Genomic DNA, 17930 nt, shown 5'->3' with positions numbered 1-17930 from the left:
TTGCTCCTACCCTCTGGCATAAGAGAAGAGGTTTTACTTTTCGTATAATGTTTTCTCCATCCATGAAGATGCCAAAAACTGAGCCAGGGGAGGAAAAAACATGAGGTCACAATGTGCTAAAAATGGCAAGTTTCCATTCAGTAGAGCGCTGGCCATGTTGCACAAATTGTATTTACCTATTTTTCCCACAAAGAATATGGGAAGCTTGCTGTGTAATGTATATCTGATATATTTAATCCATTGTATTAGCTAAAGAATATATAGACTCATCCCTTACTAGCAGAGATTCTACTGTTGAAGAAAATGGTCATGGTCAAGCTTGTACTCTTACATCTATGAAAAAGTCCAAAGTTTATATTTCTTAGAGATTGGGGGCTGGTGAGGAGCTTGTATATCAGCTGGCCAAACTCCCCGCAGAGATGCTACCGCATTTCTCTGAAGAGGTTATCAACTATCATCTTTGTATACACTTCCACTAACGGGGAGCTCACTACCTCCCAGAATGTCTTTAGACATATTTGACTATGCTCCCCCCACCCCCTTGGTCTCTATTATAGCCCGTGTGCTCTGAACTAGAACTCCCAACTCTGCTAAGTCACAGCTTCCCAGACTATGAGCCTGGAAACAATCTTCGTAGCATGACCCTTCACAAAATAGTTTCTTCCAAGGGTCTCATAGCACTTTACAAATGAAGTCTATCCGGATGGTCTCAAATATAAAGAAGTAGTTTTCTTTGGCCATGATGTTTGGGAGGATGGGATTATCAGGGTCTCTTCACTATTCCACCCAAACCCTCCAGATCCTTCCTCCTCCCTCTCCCCTCCCCAAGTGCCCTACCTCCTGCAGTGGGTACAGATGTAACCCGGAAGCTCTCCACCTGGGTAGTGGGTGCCTTCCAGCTGACAGTGGCTGAGTTTTCAGTGATGTCTGAGAAAACGATTTCCTTCGGGGAGCCCATGGCTGTCGAGGAAAGAGCACAGGAGAAACCCAGAAACGGTTAACTATCTTGCTCATCAGCGATCCTTCCCGAATTCCTGATCCATGAAAACTCAGTCCCTAGTTTATGTCCCAGCCAAGGCTTTAGGATGGAGAATGTGGGGATCTGTGATTAAGTTAACGACTTGATGGGAACAATTGTTCTTTCATTCAGGGACAGGGCCCAGAGCTGTAGAGCTGCCATTTGGTTTCATTCAAGAAGGTTAGCACCACAGCTGATGTCTAAGGAAGTGAGGGTGAATGAGGGGTCTCACAGCTTGGAATACACCCTCCTTTAAGTTTTGATGTTTAGCATTTTTTCAAATCTTTGCTTTTTAGTTCCTTTTATTAAGTGACACCAAGACTTGACAATTGTACAGTTCTTTGCAATTTATTAGGATTAACCCTCATTTAGAAACCACTGAGGTGTGGTTGTAGCCATTTTACAGAGGACTAAACTGAGGCTAAGTTCTCCAGTGAACATTCTTGTGATATGACCTTCCTAAGTCCCAGGAGCAGGGCTGAGCACAGCCCTGGGATCTTGGAAATAACGTTCACGTGGAAACTGACCTCGACAAACCCATTCCCAGAACTGGATGGAGGTCCAGAGCCAGAGGAGCCGCCTCAGACCTTTCACCAAAGCAAACACCCCTTGGATATTGGGTCTACCTGGGGGAAAGCCATGCCTGAGGGACAGTTCCTGCTACGTAAATGCCTCCCCCGCAAACCCAGTTTCCTTTGGCTTTTCTCTGTGTATTTTTTGGCTTAGCTTTTTGCCCTCTTCAGCTGACCATACTTAACCATAGAATTCAGGAAACAATTTTCAGGTCTCCCGGGAACTCATTTCCTCATCTTTTCCCCTCTGCATCCCACATTGATCGTTATGTTCTGAAACCCACAGCCCACTTTGGGGAGCTTTTTTTCCTCTCCATTTCTGTCTTTTTCTCTCCTCCTGCGGCGTTCTCCTGTGACCTGCTGCCCACCCTCAGGTTCTGTGGCTGCCTGGGGTTCTGCCCTCTCCTTAGAAAGCTTTGGAAGCCACAGGGGCTCTGGAGCCTGGAAGATCTTGATTGTCCGAATACCACGGAGAGGCTGGGCAACCAGGAGCAGTTCCCTTCCCTTCCGAGAGCCTGAGTTGCTCCGTCTCCATCTTTCCAGTGGGAAAAGTGGTGCCCACCTTCAGGAATGTTTTGAGGATTAGCAGAGATAATGGATGTGAAACCCTAGCACAGAATCTGGCACGCAGTAAGAACTCGGTAAACATGCTTGCCCTCTCTTTTTTTTTTTCTTTCCCACGTGATTCTTTTTTCCATGGGCCACCTGAATTTTGCGGTAGCCCCCAGGAAAGATCTAGATGAGGCAGAATGAGAAAAAACCCCCGTGGGGTGTGTAAACTCAGGCACTGGGGCTCTCCTTCTGCCAGGCTAGTCCACTCTGACCTTCACTCTTGACTGTGAACCTCACTGGGGCAGGTCCTGGCACATTGTAGAAAGTGTATCTTGTGGCCACAGCTTTCCCCTCTCGATCCCAATTTTCTCATCTGCAAAATGGCAATATTATCTGCCCTGGCTGAAAAACCGTAAGAATTAGTAACCTCATCTGTCATGCCCTCCTGAGGGATGTGCTTGACGAAAGTGACAGTAGGAAGATAGATAGCCATGTGTCATCTGAAGAATGGCCCAGTAGTGGTAGAATTCCAGGGTCAATGGTATTTTTAGGCAACAGACCTTCCTAGGTGTGGAAGACAATTTGTTATTTTAGCGTGTGTCCTTCTGCCATAAATAGGGCCTGCAGGTCTCCAGCACCACAGTAGAAGAGATGGTCAATAGGAACCTGAAGGCTGAGCCTCAGAGAACAACTAAATCATACCTATTGAAAAGTTAGGGAGACCCAGGAAAGGCAATGCCTCTGTCTCTCTTTCCAAGAAGACTCTTGGTTTTCAATACAAATTCCATTAGGAAAACATTTGGAATTGCTAGAAATTCTCAAGGAGGATGAAGAGTACTTCTGTCTGTTCTCTGCATAAAATGTTGCCTCCCCAAATCTGGAGCAAATGTCTTAAATAACGTGACCATTAACAATCATTTAAAAAATTCTCCCTCCAACATATTTTTATTCAATACTTAATACGTGAATCGTGATAAGCTCAGGGGACGATTATTGTAGCCAGTGTGATTTAAGAGCAAGGATTTTGGAGTTACACTGACCTGGGTTTGAATTCCATTCTGGCTTTACTAGCTAAAAACACCTTAGCCCCTTAGGTCTCTGTGAAATAGGTCTGAATGTGGCACTTAGGCTGTCTGTGTCACGTGAATCAGTGAGGTAAAGTGTGTCAGTTGCCCTGCTGTGTGTGACATGAAGTGCGTGCTCTGTAATCGATAGTTTACACTTTATGAGAGTCAGAGGCAAAGGCACCAGGCATAAACAGCCTGTTTCACGTAGAAGGGAGGATTGCTGAGCACGTGTCTCTGCAGACCCGCTGACCCGGGTCCCCGGACATGATGCCACTGCAGCTGCGTGGTGTGTGGCTTTAAGTCCATCTGAGCTGCAACTGAGCGGGGGAGCTGGGAGGCTGTCTGGCTGGGAGAAGTGAGGTAGAGCGGGAGGGGGCACATTCTGGGAGTTGGGAGAGGGGCTGCCCCCTTGGCTTTGGGGGTGGAAAGGGTGTATGTTTCGGGGTGGTGATGGGGCAGGTTAAAGAAGCATTTCAGGGTCCTCACTACCCCCGAGGTGAGCAATAGGAACCTCCAGAAGAGAATGACAAAGTCATCTTACTCTGGTTTTGGATTTTGAACTATTTTCTGTCTATTCTGGGGACTGTCCCGATGGTATACAGAGGCATGTTGGCATTTAACTCCCCAGAGGCAAAAGAAGCTCCTGGCAACTCTGGGCTTCCCAAAGCGGAACCCAGGCTGTTGTGAAGAAGTGGCTCAAACCACGGAGGGGAAGAGGAGCCACTGCAAATGCAGAGATAGACAGAGGAAGAAACAACTCATAATCTAAGGGTCTGTCAGTAGGGGAATAGTTAAATAAATAAGGTGTATGGGATTATCTCTGAGATCTATTAATAAGCAAGGAACACACCCCACCCCCACCCCCGCCAATGTGTGGAAGAGTGGGTATGTTAACCGCCACACCAAAAGAAAAAGGTGACAAAAAAGAGAACATAGACTTATGTCTAATCTTACCTGTTTGTAGAGCGTATTTCTGCAGTGATTCAGAAGAAAGTGGTAATACTGACTGCTTCTAGATAGAACAACTGATGTCAGGGACACAGTAGAATAGAGACCTCACTGTATATCCTTTTTTTTTTAACTTTTGAATTTTGAACCAACTGGGCCATTAAAAAATAAAATGTACGTTAAATCACCCAAACATAATATTAGCTAATATCGTTACAGTGGGCAAGGAAACTAAATACTTGACATTTATGATGTGACATGAACCTCATGGCTGACCTTGGAGTTAAACGCTATTGGCCGGATGAGGGGACTGAGGCCCGGAGGGGAAAGGAGACTTGCTCACGCTCACATAGCTGGGAAGAGGTAGAGCAGGAATCCGACTCCACGGGATCTGCCCAGAGGCTGCAGGCTTAACCATTCAGCTACACTGCTTCTACCCACGCTCCCTGGCGCTGGGGCACTCAGGGCTGCCAGCTCATGCTCAGGGAGTGAGAGGAGAACCCGCGGCGGCTTTTACAGGGAAAAAGAGGAACAGAGAGAAGGGTTTACAAGGAGAAAGAATGAAAACACAAAAGGGAAACTTTACGAAGCTGATGAGGTAAATTGGACGTCTGCTGTGATCAAGAGTCACCTCGCCCGTCCTTGCCAAGTACCGGAGCACACGTGTGAACCTACACGCACACACCGACGCACACACTTCTCTTCGGCTGTGAGACACAAGGCCCCAGAGAAAAAAATCAAAGAAAGGGCTATCCTAGAGGGCCTTTCTTTCTTCTTGTTCTTAGAAAAAAAAAAAAAAGCTCGTGATTATTCATTTTTGCTTTAGAACTGCAGAGCCTCTAGAAAAAAAAGATCAGCAAGACAAAACCAGCGATGAGAAGTAAACTTTGAAAAGCAGTGTTTATAAACCAAGGTCAGAATCAGGCTCTGCCTCTGATCTGAAGTTCTTTTATGGGAAGCCACAGGGAAGAGGAGACAAGGACCCACGTCCCTGGGATAGGGTCTGTGTTAATAAGAAACAGGGTATTTCTTCTGGCTGAATTGCTCCACGTCTACAAATACTGAGTATGATTTCTACAGGTGGCTTCTCGGAGCTCATTAGGTCCTGAAATTTGGCATCAAAAAATACTCATCTCTGGACAACGGGAAGGTTTTGGCTAGTGTTATGCCCTTTGCCTGTCAGAGATGGCAAGTGTGTATATTCGTTGGTTATCTGTCACCTAGCCCGCTTATATTTAATAATATTAAAATAACTTGGCCTTTGGGTTCTACCCCAAATCTGGCTGTGTGACCTTAGGCAAATCACTTCACCTTTTTGGGCCACGATTCTTCACGCACAAACAGAAGAGTCTGGGCTACATCATTTCTCAGGTCCCTTCTACCTCTGCCTGTGGTTCTGTGATTCTTTCCCCTGGTTCCTCTGAAGCAGTGGTCTCTAGCAAATGCTCCATTTCTGTACCTGCCTCAGTTTCCTGAAGGAACTCACCCTACCTGTTGAAGGTCATTCGTTTTCTCTTTAAAGAGTCATATTAGTCTTAGTACTATCATTATAAACAGTCATGTTATAACCATCTTTTTTCATTCTCCTTGAAACAACTCATATTGAAAAGGATTTTCATTTCTCCTTCCAGTGCCCTGTAGAGCTGCTGTGAGTATCAAATAGAATGACGGGCCTCATGAAGAACAACCTGCCAACCTTGCCAGCCTCCTCTTTTTTCCTTCTTGATCAGGGTACTGACTATTTCACACATAGCATTTTATAACTATTAATCTTTATAGGCGGAGGTACCACTTCTTCATTATTCCCTGCATAGTTTGAACGTTTGACCAAAGAACAAGGAAGTATATCTCTGGATAAAACATGATAATAGGTAGAAGGAAGGGCCTTTGGAATTAAAAAAAAAAAAAGAGCAATGATTGTAATGACTATCTTAATGACAATAATAAAAATGTTAATAGCTCTCATTTGCTCAGCCCTTGCTGTGTGCCAGGGCCTCTGTATGGGCTTTCCATGAATTATCTCATTTAATCCTCATAACACTATTAAGTAAGTGGCGTCATACTTTTTGCGTCAAGACTTAGCCATGGTCACCTGGTCTCTACTCAAGAGTCAGGATTCAAACACAAGCTTGTCTGCATCCGAAGCTCTTGTAATTTCCCAGCCCTGTGAGAAGAGGAACAGAGAACTTTTCTCTATTCTCTCCCATTTATATACGGTACCTGTTGTTGCTATAGCACTGACTGGCTGGGATCGCCTTCCACTGCTTATTCCATAGAGTTCAATTTCGTATTCAGTGGCCTCTCTGAGACCTGTTATGTCCCTGGTACGTTCGGGGGCAAGTAGGGTTATTTCCAGTGGTTCAGACTGCTTTTTGGTATCTCTGATTTTGAGAACAAAGCTGTCGAAGACCCCTTCATCAGCTGTCCAGGACAGACGGAAACCGTCTGGGGTGGCATCTGAAACCAGAAGGTTGTCAACTTCCGGCTCGGCTTCTAGAGGGGGAGAAAATGGTGGAAGGAGGAGAGAGAATATCATTCAGCAGCCCGTGCAATCTTCTCTCCAGTGGGGGTATCAATATGGAGTGATGCCCCAGCTCTCAGAGGTAGACGTGTCCTGAGATACCGAAAATAAAATTATCCAACACGAACATGTCTAGTAGATCTGGGAGAGGGGAAGGATGGAGTTGACACATTCCATACAAGCCAAGTGGGTGCTTGCATGTGTGAGTTTTGTCTAAAAGCAATTCTGTAAATCCACATCTGGACTCAGCAGAGGCCCCTTCCATGCATTATTAAACAAGTTCAAAGTCAGTAACTTGTTTACATTTGCTCTCTGTCTGCCAGTGGCTGAGTGCCCATGCTCTGTGAGACCTTCTTCTTTTCTTTTTGAAACGACACATAAACCAGCGTTAATGATCTGTAGAGCTGCCCGTGATGATACTACTGATTATATTTCCCTTGATCCTGAGGAAAATGGCTTTTAAAATGTTATGTTCTTTTTGGTCTTTTTCTTGGAGCTGCTTTACTAAAGAAGGCTCCTACTCTTGACTGGCCTGCTTTTTGTTAACCATTCAGTAAGTGTTCAGATGGTAGAACTAAGACTTGGAACCTCTTGTGCTACATACTTCAGACCCAAGGTATTATCTTGGATTGCCTTAACTAGACAAAACTCAATGTCAAGGTAAATTTAGAGCTGAATTTCCCAAAGTATACTCAGAGCAAACTATTCCTGTTTGATCATTACATCCATTGTAAAATAAGTTTGGGAAACATTGCCTGGGTAAGTCCCTCTTGGAGAGAAGCATGCACATTAGAATGTTCTCTAAAGCCTTGTGGTCAAGGATCCTGTTAAACTATGTTTAACTCAGTGTTTCCAAAACTTATTTGAACATGGAACTTCTTCACTAAGTAGTACCTTTGAATATGGAGTTAGTAATCTCTAGAAAGACTTTGGGAAATACAGATTGTTGACTGTTAAAGTTGTTCATGCTATATTTCTCTAGGAATTATTAGTGTTGAGAAAATTATGGATTTAGTCTGTGTTGAAGAATCTCGATGATATTAGTGTTTACCAGTATAAGTTCACAGTTGGTTTTCCAATGACAACCCCACCTGGGAAGTTTGTCAGGATCACAGTTGAGGCTTTGAGGTGACAAACGTGGTAAATAAGTTTTTGAAATATACTCATTGGTATATTTCTTTTGAGAAGGCTGAAATGTAGCTGGGGACCAGCCATGATGAACACAGAAGAGGGTGACGTGGAGTAAGCACACAAGAGCTACAGACAAGACATGGCCTAAAGGATCTGGGATGCCTAGTGGAAACATTTCGACCTTCTCGTATCTGGAGTGGGAGAAGGGGAGTGCTTGTTAGAGACATAAGACAAGAGAGAGTGTTGGGGGGGGTGACATAAAGAACAGGCCACATCTATGGATTAAGTAGGGAACATGGACAAGGGTGTTAAAACCATGGTGACCTCATAGATGGATTACATGGAAGGGAACCAGGAAGAGGAGAAAATGGCTCACTTGAGCCAAAATACCTGTAACAATCTCAGCCCTCAAGGGCTTGGTTTGGTGCCCTTGGGTGAAGCCAGAGACCATGACCTCATAGCCAATGCCGGTTATGAGGCCTCTAAGCTCCAGCTTCCTCTGGGTTCCTGAAAGTGTGAATTCCTGGGGGTCCAGCAGCTTCCCAGAATCCACCACCGTTACTAGGAAGCTGTCAAAGGCATTCTCCGATGCCGTCCAGGAAACTGTGAACCCGTAGGGATTAATGTCGGAAATGGTTAGGTTTTCCAGAAGGGGCAAGGCCTCTGAAAGAAGGGAGGGGTGAAAATAACTCAGGTTAGCAGCACTGACTCTGCTGGGAAAGCACAAGTCTCCACGAACACTGATAGATACCCAATCAATCATTAAACATGTTATATACTCAGAAAGTGCATATTTCGTAAGAGCTTATTGGGTGCCAGATGATGTTGTCTTGTGTAAATCTCTCAACAAGCCTATGAGATAGATGTTATTCCCATTATACAGGTAAGAAAACTGAGCTTCAAAGAAGTTGACTGACTTGGCCGAAGTCACAGAGCCTAGTATGTGAGAGAGCAAGGTTTTAGCTGGGTCTGACTCCAAAGGCCATGAATTTTTCCCAATAAAATCAAATATCTTGTGCTGGGTTTGGACTCCTTTGTCTATTTCCCACTAACCTGTAGTCTTGAAGGAAATCAGCTTTTTTATTTTATTTTTTAAAGTATACTTCCTTTTCGGTATACTTCGTATGTTTCTATTCCACTTCTAGTTCCTATTTTGAACTAAGTTGAATAGGCCAGTTAGTGACACACATCCTCACCAGCTGAGACAAAGGGACGAGGTAAGATTTTTCATGTGTCCGAATGTAACCACTTATGATTATGGCCCAGTAAGGAATACCAAGGTTTGCTAATTCTTTTGCTGTTTACTTTCCTGGATAAAGTTAGGCTCTTCAGTAAGTTCTGTCACTGTTTGTTCATTCGTTCGCCAGACATCTGTGTCTCAGGCACTCTTATTTCGTAGGTGCCAAGGGATTCCCCAAAGGAATGACCTTATATCAGCTTGGTTTCTGTCAGTACTTCCCAATTGACAAGGCTTCACATCCATCATCCTATTGAGTCCTCACAATGACGCTGTAAGTAGATATTACTACCCCCTCTTCTCCCCCATGGCAGCAAAGGAAGTAGAGAGGTCAACGATTTATCCAAGGTCACATATCCACTAGGCGGCTGAGCTGGGATCCAACCCAGATCATCTGACTCCGGGTTCAATGTTCTTTCCACACCCTAAGCCAAAGTCTAATAATTAGTCAAGCCCATGGGTGCTGGCAAGACCGGAGGTATAAGCAGCGTTAGTGGAGAAGGTCCAGTGGCTCCCCTCTAGTAAAACAAAACACAGTCATGGTGAATGTGTTTATTTTTCATCAAAGTGGGCATGGGGATGGGAATTCCATGGCCAAGGCTGCTTTAGCCGCCATCTAGGTTAGAGCCTGCTTTTTCACTGAAGCTAAATGGAAGCATTCAAAGAGATAAATGACCTTACACTAATGCCCAGAGTCTAATCATGGAATGTAAAGAAAAATGTTTAAAAACAGATGTTTGGTGACTGAAAGAACGAGTGAATGAATGCCCTAACCCCCTAAGCAGAGATGTAAATTTTGCTGTGGCTTGGATTTCCTGGACTTATTTTGAACCACTTGGTGTTTGTCTTGAAGCTTTTTTTTTTTTTTTTTTTAACCAAATAAGGATCTCCCCCAAATCATAACTCTATCAAAGACAAAGATGAAATCACATACACTGTGCAAACAGGCCTCTTTGTCTGCAAGGCAAGGGTTTCAAGTTCTGTTGCAGAGCTTTGTTTAGATAAGTGGCGCCTTCTCTGATAACTGGCCTCCTTGCACTTCCATGTCATCAAAGCAGAGACTTCTGATGAAAAGGAGGGCGTTCAGGCTAATTAGTCCATCAAGGGCTTGTTATTTATAGTCCCTTATGTTCAGTTGTTTTTTTTTTTTCTTTCCTCTTTTTAAAATATGCTTCTTTTAAAATGCGGAGTCTTTGCACATCAAGGATTAGCTGAGACAATGTTGTAACTGGATCTAGGATTCCCAAGACCAGCCTCCCTTTCTTCTCTCTGTTCTATGGGAGGTCCTGCAAGAGGCTATAAATAAGGGCCTGATGGGATCCGTGGCCGGCCATGCTTCCCCTTCTGGGCACTGAAGTTCTTAGTCATGGCTACTCCTCGCCTCACCCCACTAAGGAATTACTTGTTCTGCATCTGAAGACTGAACAATTGAATTCACATTAGCTAACTGGACAGAAAGCATTAACTACTCTCTGATCTTACATGAAAACATGTAGTGTTCTCTTAAAAATAATAGGAAAGTCATGATTGCAGAGGTCTCTTGTTTCTATCTAGGCTGTTGCTTTTTTTTTTTTTTCTTTCTTTTCATTTTTTTTTTTTTCTATTGCTTAGTTTTAAGAACACTACTTTCCTCATATTGTTGGGAGATAGAGGAAAGGACCCAGCAACTGTAAAATGCCTCCGGGATGCCGGGCAGTTAAATTGCACCACGTCCATTTAATCCCTGAGAAAAGGCTGCCGGAGGTGCCTGTGAATATTTTCTCTTCATACATAAAGGAGTGGGGTTCAGAGAAGTTAAGAACTGGCCAAGGTTATGTAGCTAAAAAGATGTGGGAGAGGATTAGAAACCACATAGCCTGATCTCAAGATCCCCACTCTTCTAGGAAACCATGCCGCCTCTAGTTAAATATGTAATTGAACTTATTAATGTATTTTACTTATGTAGATAAATAGCAATTTATAGCAATTCAGACCTCAAGAGAGGCCTGGTTTAAAGTGAAAATCAGCCAGCAAAGTTGGTCTCCTAAAAATTATCATTAGTGGAAGGCAAGAGACTTCTAAATATTTTCTGAGGCTTTTCAGGCTAGAGATTTGGTAAATTGACACCATTTGCAGCCTTTGCCGTTGACTTAGGATAATTTCAGGAAAGGAAATAGAAAACCATTTGTTTTTGTAATTCAGAGAGAGGTAAGAAGTCGAGTTTAATGAATGGTTAAGGTTTAATTAAAAGTGAGATCTATTTGCTATCTTAGATTGAACCCTCATTAATCTGTTGTAGATGTCAATCTTAAGAAGTAACTTTTTTAGAAGAAAAAGATAAATTATTATTTCCGGGGCAGGTGGTTCATGGGCTGCTTTACCTAGCATGACTTATGGACAAAATCCTGCCTTGGGCCATTTCTAACTTAGAACTCACTCTTCAGCCAGAGTCTCCAAACCGTGAATCAGACAGCCTGTAAAACTGGGCACAGAATTCCTTGGCAGTTTTATACAACTGTTGAGTCTACTGGCTCCACTTCCTAAGAGTGGCCGTGAAAGGTCTCTCTTTGCGAGAGTATTTGCTTTCTTTTCATGTAGAAGTTTACATATGGAATGAAGACTATATTTGGGGTTGAATTTCCCTTTAGAATGCCTATCCTCTTTCTTTCTTTTCCCCATTTTAGAATTATGAAGAGACAAGCGAGAACCTTTGAATGAGTACCTGTCACGACAAAAGCAGTGAGGGGTCTGGTGGGGTCCCCAGCCCAGGTGGTCCCTGCCACACTAACGTCACAGCCAGTGCTCTCCAGCAAGCCCGTGATGTGAGCGTGCTGTGCGTCTCCTGAGACTGTGAACCGCTGGGGCTCGTGCAGCGAGGGAGAAATCCTAACACTGATAACAATCTTTGCAAAAGGCCCGCCTTGAGTGGTCCATGACACGTTGAAGCTGTCAGGGGTAATATTGCTAAGGATTAGCCTGCCCAACAGTGGCTCTGGCTCTGAGGGAAAGGAACATGGGCAGAGAGAATGAGAGACACATTATGAGAGGAAGCAGAGGACTTCTACAGAATGTAGCCATAGAATCTGAAAGTATCAATCCCTCCAAATATTTGCAGAAAGGTAGCGTATTAGGCTGTGTCCACACCTGCGCTGGTTATAATGTTAGAAAATATATTGCTTTCTCTGCAGGTGTGGACTTGCATTTTTTTTTTAAGTAGAGACGTGACCACTTGCTGGTCATGTATGAAGAAAAGTGAAGAAGCCATTATAGCAGTAGATGAATTATTGTAAAGATGTATTAAGAGTACATTTTCTAAGGTTTGTGATGGGACACTAGCTCTGTAAGATGTTCCAAGAAAAGGTAGCTTCACATTATATTGAATATTATATCTCATCCTAGAGATTCACGAAGCATACTAGCATTTTAAAGGCCTCAGAATGCTGGTTCTGTAAAGAAACCTACTTAATTTTGTTTAGCCCAGCACTTCGTAAACTTATCAATGGATACCTTTTCTGGGGAATATTCTCTGAACATGTCAAGTTGCTGGTGTGCCACTGAGCATGCCTTAGAAAATGCTACTTTGGAGTTTCCCGATTTAGTCTTCTATGATCTATTTGGATTGTAGAAATTAAAGGTTAATATCCACAGAAGAGAAATTCTTTGTAGTAGTCAAAAACCCAAATGTATGCACCATAGGAAAATCTACATCTCACTCTAAACACTATAAAGGTGAAAATGTCCTCTACTTAAAAATTCCTGGTATATGTAGAAGTTAAAGGAAAACTTGAAGTTAGACTTTGCATTTTCTGATTATGAAATTCACTTATTGGATAATTTGGAAAGATGGATGGTTCCACTGAGGTTAAGTTCCTCTTGTCCCTTAAAATCTAGATAATCAGTGATGAGAACAACTCATTTTTAATGTAGGGGGCCTATACGGCTAGTTTCAACTGGGATGTATATGGTCTGGCCACCTAAATGCACGTTTATCAAATAATACTAACATTAAAATAAGTTCAACCCAGACTGTATTTTAGAGAGAGGCAACAGTCCTGGAGGACTGAGATACCAGGATCAGGATTTAGGGTTGGGAAGAAGCAGACTCTTCCAAGGACTCGGGTGTTGTTTTGCTGCAGCTCCAGTATTTGGAGGAAAGAAGGAGCTCATCTGGATAAACTTTAAGTGGACAACTGCACAGCATAACTCAATGCCATAAAGTCTCTAAGGACAAATGAATCTGGCTCAGAAGCAGAGGATAGCCGTAAGTAATGGCATGGGATTTCCTCCTTAGCAATTAGTTTGAGAAGCTAATGATGCTATAATTTTCAGGTACAGCATTGGCAAATTACCTCAACCACAGAAAAAGTGAAATCCTTCAAATGGGACTCTGTCTGCTTTTTCCTTATATTTTGCTGTGGAAGGACTCTCCCGAGTTAAGGACGCACGTTAGGACTCTTTTCATGCTACCAGACAGAGACTGGCAGTGCCAAAACCCAATAAGACCTGGGTTTTCAAGGTCACCTTAACCTCTAGCTGTCTCCCAAAGGATGCAACCAAGCTGAAAAGCGAGATGCAAGAAGAAAACTCAGAGAACGGTAGTTAGGGTCCAGTCAGTGTTGCATGCAAGCTAGGGATGTTTTTCTTTTACCACTTCTAACCCTTTGAAACACTTTCTTGACATGTTGTCTGCTTCCAGGAAAGACAGACATTTTCAAAAACTTAATACTCTGAATGCTCACCACATGCACCAAGATTTGAACAAGATGATAGATGAAAGGAAGACTGACACTTTGTGACAGATGTTAGTGAATGACAAAACATGCTTGATAGAGTAAATGTCAAAAAAGAGCAGTCTGTAGGGAATGCAGACAAATAAAAGTCTCAAGAACAAGATGAGACCACTGGGTCCTCTCATGTGGGACTTGGGGTGTGCTTTGGAGTCTTTTTCTCTGCATGCTAGTGACACTACTTTTAAAATCTTGGTGGAGAGAAAGAGAATGTAGATCGTTCTGACCGAGGAAACAACAGTGGCATGCACACACCCCTTTGAATAAGACATGGGCAAACTTTGATTAGAAAGACCACAGGCAGACAATAATGGGAACTGGGAAAGGTTATTCAAGATCAGATGAAAGGATGGTTTGGAAATTCAACCAAAGCACATCAGGTTAACTCTATACAAACAAACAGAGCAACTCCAGATGTGACTGGGTATTTAGAAAAAAGAGGTTGACACAGAAGTTCCTTAATTTGGGGTGAGAATTTTTCTTTTTGAAGTTTTAAAGCTCTGATTTGGATGTCTCTCTCAAATTTGAGAAGGATCTGGAGGAACCAGGGGGGTGAAACATGGGTAGAGGTTGATTTTTTTGGAAGGCTCTTCAGGGGAAGTTCAAGGGAGAGTGAAGAACCCATCGTGGGAAATACCTGTGGTTGCTTGCACCATCAGGGTCTGAGCACACTGCCTGCCAATCAGCCCGTGAAGGTGGACAGTGTAATCAGAAGAAGCTTTGAGGTTGGCGATGACAAAGCTGCGAGACGCCGCAGGCACAGAACGTACCACCATTTCCTGGAGGTGGTCAGAATTCCTAACTTCTATAAGAAAGCTATCAAAGGCAGACTCGTGAGCTTTCCAGGAGATGGACACACTGCCCGAGGTCACATTTGAGACAGTGAGGCAGCTAAGGAGAGGTTCAGCTACTAAAGCAAGAAGAAAAAAGTACAAAAGTGTGTCAATTCAAAACCCTATTAGAGGGACTTCCCTGGTGGCGCAGTGATTAAGAATCCGCCTGCCAATGCAGGGGACAAGGGTTCAAGCTCTGGTCCGGGAAGATCCCACATGCCACACCGTGTGCCACAACTACTGAAGCCTGCATGCCTAGAGCCCGTGCTCCTCAACAAGAGAAGCCACCGCAATGAGAAGCCCGTGCACTGCATCGAAGAGTAGCCCCCGCTCGCCGCAAGTAGAGAAAGCCCGCGTGCAGCAATGAAGACCCAACGCAGCCAAAAAAACCAGAAAACAAAAAGCAAAAAAACAAAAAAAAACACTATTAGAGGGTCAAAATCAAAACATGTAAGACTAAATCCATAAAGTTTTAGCCTTTACCCTCTGGTAAAGACACTTGCCCTTTTTTGAAAACCAGCTTGAGCCATGAGGAAGAAATATATGTGTTTGACTAATTTCCCTAGGTTTCGGTATACTTTCATCTGGCTGGGATGAGAACTAGGTATTGCTGGCTCACTGCTTTTCCTGTGGTCCACGCTGATAACACTTTGCAGTGTTATGAGGACAGACTCTCCCTCAACTGTGAGTAACTTAAATGATAGATGCTTTTGATACTACAATGTTAACCCTTTTCTTGAATTCCCCTAGAATATGGGACCCCTTTTTGTGATCAAGAAGAAAAGACTCTCCTGTGCTTACTCCACAAATAACTTTAAATTTCAGTGTGTGATGTCTAACTTTATCTCTCGAGAGAAGGCATTGTCCAAAATGTGCTAAGAATGCTATTTTGAATGGACAAGGCTCTCCTTTCTGAATTCACATAGAATTCTCTTTTGCTGCATTCCAGAGAGCATTTCCCATAGCGTGTATGTCACAGATACCGCGGATTTAGTGAAAGCAGTTCACTCTTTTGTTGACCAAGTTCCGTATTTAAACTCTACTCTACTCTACTTTTATTTTTCCCATCTACCATTCGCTGTTCTGGAAGCAAGCCAGCATGTTCTGGTCTTTTCTCCTAGAGGTGGCATTGGAATTGGAGTGGTCTGAATGGCATGACTTCCTCGTGCACTCATGTGATGAATAATCTTTGCTCTTTCTCATCACTTGCCCAATTCAGTTTCATTAAATCATTGGAATATTTGGGTATTAGGAAGTCAAAGGCACTAGGAAGACAAAGACAGTTGGATAACACACAATATAATTTTTAAGACCTCTCTGACCAATGTAGACGTCTTTCCAAGTCAAGGACAGCTCTCATCATGGCTTTTTGGCTACTGATGAGGAGAATTCTTTTCTCCAGATTCAACTTGGCATTCTGGACCAAACTACATTTTATGCTGCAAATGTCCTGGTCAGGGATAAATTAGGAAAGTCACCATCTGGGCTGCTGCTGGAAGAGAGTTATGTTAAATAGCGCTCCAGCCTAGCGTCACGGAACAGTTAGTGCCCTGTGGCCTGTGCTTCAGTGGGCAGGAAGGAGTGGCTTTGCCCTGCAAAAAAGATTCTGGAGAGAGGGTGTTAGGAGCGGGTGAACGTGCATGTACCTGTGGTGGCTGTGGTACTGATGGTTTTGATCCGATTGCTGGGAGTGAGTCCAGAGAGGTAGACAATAAAACGATTATTAGGGCGGAGCCCTGAGATGTGAGCAGTTCGTTCAGCACCAGAGATGTTATATTCCATCGTTTCCAGGAACCTATTGGAATCAATAATTTCAATGGTAAAGGTCTTGAAGGCCCCATCGGTAGCTGTCCAGGAGAGATTGAAGCCCTCAGGAGTGATGTCGGAAACATTTAAGTTTCCGATTTCAGGTTCTCCGGCTGAAAAAGGAGGGGTAGGAGAGAAGAAACAAATAAATCTGAGTTAATCATTGCGTTTGGGTTTTAAGACTGCAGTTGTTAACAGAACCATAGCTAGAAAGATCCGACAGTTCAGGCTTAGGGTGACATGAAGCGATGTTACCAATCAGTGCCAATGGGAGAGAAAAAGGGGATTTATTAAAAGAAAAATACAAAAAGGAAGGTATGGCAATTAGATTTCCCCGCTCTGGAGCTGCCACACAAGATCAGGGCCTGGCCAAGACCTGGCGTGTGTGAGGAGACATGCCCAGTGACGGCAGCAGGACCTGTTCTGTCGAAACCCAGATGCTTCTGGGAGCCACACCTCAGGGATGCTGGCCATCGGTCAAAAGATACGAGCACTGGCGGCTTCTACTCTCTTAAATTGCACTCAGGAGACCACGAGTACTTGGCTCCAGCCAGCAGACATCCTTTGCTTTGAGGGAGCTCCCATCTGTTCAGATGACGACTAAATAATTCTGATGCCATTACCCTCCCAAGGTGGTACCTTGAGGCTTCTGATTTTGTGACTCAAAGGGAATTGGCAATTGTTCAGTGTAATTCTTGGTATTTTCATCATACTTCTGACAAGGGCCAGCTGTCCTCATATTCTGCTAAAATAGGTTGTCTTTTCTTAACTGCTTCTACGTGGGCCAAGAAAGCTAGTACTGCATTGCCAACCAAGAGAGCTGAGCCAGGACAAGGCCGTCAGGCAACCCTGTTCGGCCAAGAAGTAACATTTTTTCTCAGAGATGATCCTACCAGTGGTTTTCCGAGCAACAGGAATAAAACATGCAGAGGGCAGGCAGAAGCAAGATTTGAAAAGCTAGTATTGTCTCTCTAGCAAGGCAGGAGAAAGACTTCCCATCCCAAGAGATCTGGTGAAACGCAGGTCAGATGGAATTATGGCCCTCCTTCCCCACAGACCGACTTGTCAGGAGCAAGAATGTTGCTATCATTATAAAGAAAAAAAAAAAAAAAAAAAAACATATAAAAATACTAAGAACACCCAAACCGCAAGATCTGCAGGAAAGATCAAAAGTGGCGGGTGATTTCTTTGCCTTCTGAGAAGGGATTGTTTATGGATGTTAGATAAAAGAGCCCTGAGTCCATCCAGGGCAGCCTCAGCTGCAATTTTTAGGCATTTCAGGGTCACCATTCATGCAGCAGTTGTCTGTGCTGTGTGTTTATCTCAGCGAGAGTTACTGAAATGATTGAGGCTAAAACGCAGAGCTACGTTTTTGCTAGAATCCACTAGGACACACAGGTTTGCAGAAAAGTTTAGTTGCAATAATCATAGGAAAATGGGGCAGGCATATGCAAAACCAAACCTAACAGCCTCTACTCA

General features: G+C 43.6%; 1 protein-coding gene across 3 annotated transcripts in view; it reads right to left on the bottom strand.

Moving 5' to 3' along the window:
- Positions 1-17930, bottom strand: part of TNC (tenascin C) — a 92206-nt gene that overhangs the window by 18271 nt on the left and 56005 nt on the right. For 2 of the 3 annotated variants that reach the window (XM_068553623.1, XM_068553625.1), the window contains 4 exons: positions 16292-16564; positions 8200-8472; positions 6378-6650; positions 838-960 (listed from right to left, as the gene is read on the bottom strand). In XM_068553623.1, coding sequence (XP_068409724.1) covers positions 838-960; positions 6378-6650; positions 8200-8472; positions 16292-16564 — 942 coding nt within the window. The remainder of the gene's footprint in view (positions 1-837; positions 961-6377; positions 6651-8199; positions 8473-16291; positions 16565-17930) is intronic. The other variant, XM_068553624.1, reaches the window with a different exon arrangement.

This window comes from Eschrichtius robustus, chromosome 10, assembly GCF_028021215.1.
Source record: "Eschrichtius robustus isolate mEscRob2 chromosome 10, mEscRob2.pri, whole genome shotgun sequence".
In the NCBI taxonomy this organism is placed as follows: domain Eukaryota; kingdom Metazoa; phylum Chordata; class Mammalia; order Artiodactyla; family Eschrichtiidae; genus Eschrichtius; species Eschrichtius robustus.
This window is presented reverse-complemented; position numbering and strand designations above follow the sequence as displayed.